The sequence below is a fragment of the Aureococcus anophagefferens genome (assembly GCF_000186865.1).
Source record: "Aureococcus anophagefferens unplaced genomic scaffold AURANscaffold_4, whole genome shotgun sequence".
Taxonomy (NCBI): domain Eukaryota; class Pelagophyceae; order Pelagomonadales; family Pelagomonadaceae; genus Aureococcus; species Aureococcus anophagefferens.
Window position 1 is genome coordinate 367223 of NW_008705564.1, and position 3442 is coordinate 370664.

At 70.8% G+C, this 3442-nt stretch overlaps 1 protein-coding gene across 1 annotated transcript; it reads left to right on the forward strand.

The window, feature by feature from the left end:
* Positions 1 to 1545: 1545 nt before the first annotated feature.
* Positions 1546 to 3218, forward strand: BIOA (hypothetical protein; the record flags this gene model as incomplete). Its single annotated transcript, XM_009035974.1, has 2 exons — positions 1546 to 2696; positions 2900 to 3218. 2 exons carry the CDS (start codon positions 1546 to 1548, stop codon positions 3216 to 3218), a joined length of 1470 nt encoding a protein of 489 aa, XP_009034222.1.
* Between the last annotated feature and the right edge of the window lie 224 nt (positions 3219 to 3442).

Consider the following 3442-nt stretch of genomic DNA (forward strand, 5'->3'; position numbering starts at 1 on the left):
GCGTCACGGCCATGCAGATCGTCTCGTCGACGACGTCGTCCTTCGACCTGCCGTGGCCGCCGGCGTTCGAGGCGCTGCTCAAATTCTTCCGCATCTTCATGCTCGACTTCTCCGCCATCCTGCCCGTGGACTGCCTGCGCGAGACGTCCTACTACACCTCGCTCTACGCGACGTGCCTCGGACCGATCGTGCTCGTCTTCGCGTACTTCGTCTTCGCCTTCGTCGCGAACAAGTACACGCGGCGGACGGCGCAGCGCCGCGACAGCTTGCAAAGACAGGACACGTCGGCGCTGGGCGTGGCCGAGTGCGCGACGCCGGAGGCGCGGCGCCAGAGCGAGATGAAGGCCGGCCTCAAGTTCTCCTACGTCGCGGGCGTCGTCTTCGTCTGGTTCTTCGTCTTCCCGGCGTGCTCGGCGACGGCGCTCGCGTTCTGGCGCTGCGAGGGCGGCTGGGGCGACGGCCACACGTACCTGCTCGCGGACCTGAAGCTGCGCTGCGGCGGCGCGCGCTACGCGACGCACCAGATCTTCGCCGCGCTCATGGTCGTCGTCTGGCCCGTCGGCACGCCGCTCCTCTTCTTCGGCCTCATGTACCGGGTGCGCTACCGCGTGAACCCCTACGGCGCGTACATCGAGAAGATGGACAAGGCCGAGTTCAACGCGCGCACGAAGGTCGTCACGGAGGCGGACCTCGTCGTCGAGCAGTACAAGATGCTCTGGCTCGCCTACAAGTACGAGCTCTGGCACTTCGAGGTCGCGGTCGTCGTCCAGCGGCTCCTGCTGACGTGCATCACCGAGCTCGTGTACCCGGGGACGCAGATGAACATCATCTTCGCCATCATCGTCGTCCTGCTCTCCCTCAAGGTCTTCACCTACTACGAGCCCTACATGGACGTCACGGACAACGACCTCACGGAGATCTTCCACTGGGTCTTCGTCTGGCTCTTCGTCTCCGCGCTCATCATGACCTGCGAGCTCAACAAGCTGGTCATCGACGTCGCGCTCATGGCGAGCCTCCTCGCGGGCCTCGGGACGATCACCTACATGATGATCTACGAGGTCCGCCGCGAGAAGAAGGCGATCCAATCCGCGAAGAAGCTCGCGCGGCGCTGGCTCTCGCGGTGGGGCCTCGCCCGGCCGCCGCGGCTGGACGACCACTACACGGCCCACGACCCCGTCGCGCGCGAGCGCAAACGCGCCCTCGGCGGCAGCAGCAGCGTCTCCTTCTCCGACGCGCCGACGCCGCGGGCGAGCGACCGGCCGCCGGACTTCGCCGAAGGCGACGGCGAGGCCTGACGCGGCGGCTCCCGTTCCCCTCCCCCCGCCCCCACGCGTGTCCACCCCCGCCCCCGCACCCAAGAATGCGACCCTCCCCTGTTACATCACGACACGCGAAGAACTCCCGGGGCGCGCGTCCTCTTGAGGTGAAGGCTGCGACCACCCCAGGACCACCCGAAGGCTACCCGACTGCGAAGCCATGCGCTGCGCCGCCCTTGCACCGCACTTGCACACTTCGAGAATCTCGATTTCTGCGATGTTGCGCTCCATGCGTCGCATCCCGGCCCGCCCGCCGCGCCTGGCGCGCCGCCGCGCGTCGTCGTCGTCGCTGCTCCAGGAGCCGCCGCCCTACGAGCACCCGGCGGTCGCGCGCGCCTGGTCCCGGGGCGTCGACGCCCACGTCGCCGCGGACAAGCGGACTTTGTGGCACCCCTACACGTCCATGGCGGCGCCCGCGCCGGCGCTCGCCGTGGCGCGCGCGTCGGGCGTCACGTTGGAGCTCGAGTGCGGCGCGAGGCTCGTCGACGGCATGAGCAGCTGGTGGGCCTGCGTCCACGGCTACGGCGTGCCGGAGCTCGACGGCGCCGCCCACGACCAGCTCTCGCGGATGTCGCACGTCATGTTCGGCGGCCTGACGCACCGGCCCGCCGTGGCCCTCGGCGACGCGCTCGTGGACGTCGCGCCGGCGGGCCTCGAGAAGGTCTTCCTCTGCGACAGCGGGTCCGTGGCCGTCGAGGTCGCGTTGAAGATGGCCGCGCAGTACTGGCGCGGCCGCGGCCGGCCGGCGAGGACGCGCGTCGTCGCGCTCCGCGGCGGCTACCACGGCGACACCTTCGGGGCCATGGCCGTCTGCGACCCGGACACGGGCATGCACGCCGCCTTCGGGGGCGCCGTCGCCGCGCAGCTCCACGCGCCGCGGCCCCCGGCCGCGGGGTCGCCGGTCGCGGCGGTCGACGGCGCGGTCGCGGCGCTGGACGCCCTAATCGGGGCGCACGCCGACGAGGTCGGCGCGTTGATCCTGGAGCCCCTGGTCCAGGGCGCCGGCGGCATGTTCTTCTACGACCCGGCGTACCTCCGCGGCGCCAAGGCCGTCTGCGAGACGCACGACGTCCTGTTCGTCGCCGACGAGATCGCGACGGGCTTCGGGCGCGCGGGCCGGGGCCACGCCTTCGCCTGCGACCGGGCGGGCGTGGCGCCCGACATCATGTGCGTCGGCAAGGCGCTCACGGGCGGCTACTGCACGCTCGGAGCGACGCTCGCGACGGCGGAGGTCGCCGCGGGCGTGTCCGCGGCGCCCGCGGGCGGGCCGCCGCTGCCCCTCATGCACGGGCCGACCTTCATGGCGAACCCCCTGGCCTGCGCCATCGCCGGCGCGTCGCTGTCGCTCCTCTTCCGGCCCGACGCGGCCGGCGCGCCCTGGTGGCGGGCGCCAGGGCAGGACAAGAGTGATTCAACGTCGCTTCAACGTGAGTGTTCCGCGCGCGCGCGTTCTGGAAAAAGCATCCACGCTTCGAGACCGTTCCGAGAGATGATCGCTCGTCCAAAAATCAGCCGAAACGAGTGGAAACCGGCCGAGCTAGGAGCCTTTGAAGTTGGGAATTTCGCACTCTTGTCCTGCCCAGGCGGGCGCGCGTCGACGCCATCGAGGCCCAGCTCGCGGCCGAGCTCGCGCCGGCGGCGGCGCTCCCGGCCGTCGCCGACGTGCGCGTCCTCGGCGCCATCGGCGTCGTCGAGCTCCACCGGCCCCTCGACGCCGCGGCCGTGTCCGCGGCCTGCGTCGACCTCGGCGTCTGGCTCCGGCCCTTCGGCCGGAACCTCTACACCATGCCGCCCTACGTCGCCGAGCCCGCCGACATTGCCAAGATCGCGGGCGCCATGCGCTGGATCGCCGAGCACCTCGCCGACGCGCCGGAGGAAGTGCCGGAGGAGGAGTCGGCCTAAGTTTTTTTTCTCGAGCCAACTTGAAGTCCCAATTTGAAGGTCAGCGAGGCTCGATCTTCTTCGATCGGGGCTGCGGGCCCCAAGCGCTCGACGACGACGCCGACGGAGGCCGCCGGCGCGAGCGTGCTGCCGGCGACCTTCCGCGTCGCGTCGCTCGACGCGTCCTTCGCCGTCGAGTACGGCCTCTGGCTCGTCGCCCTCTTCCCCTTTTTGCTGCCCTGGGC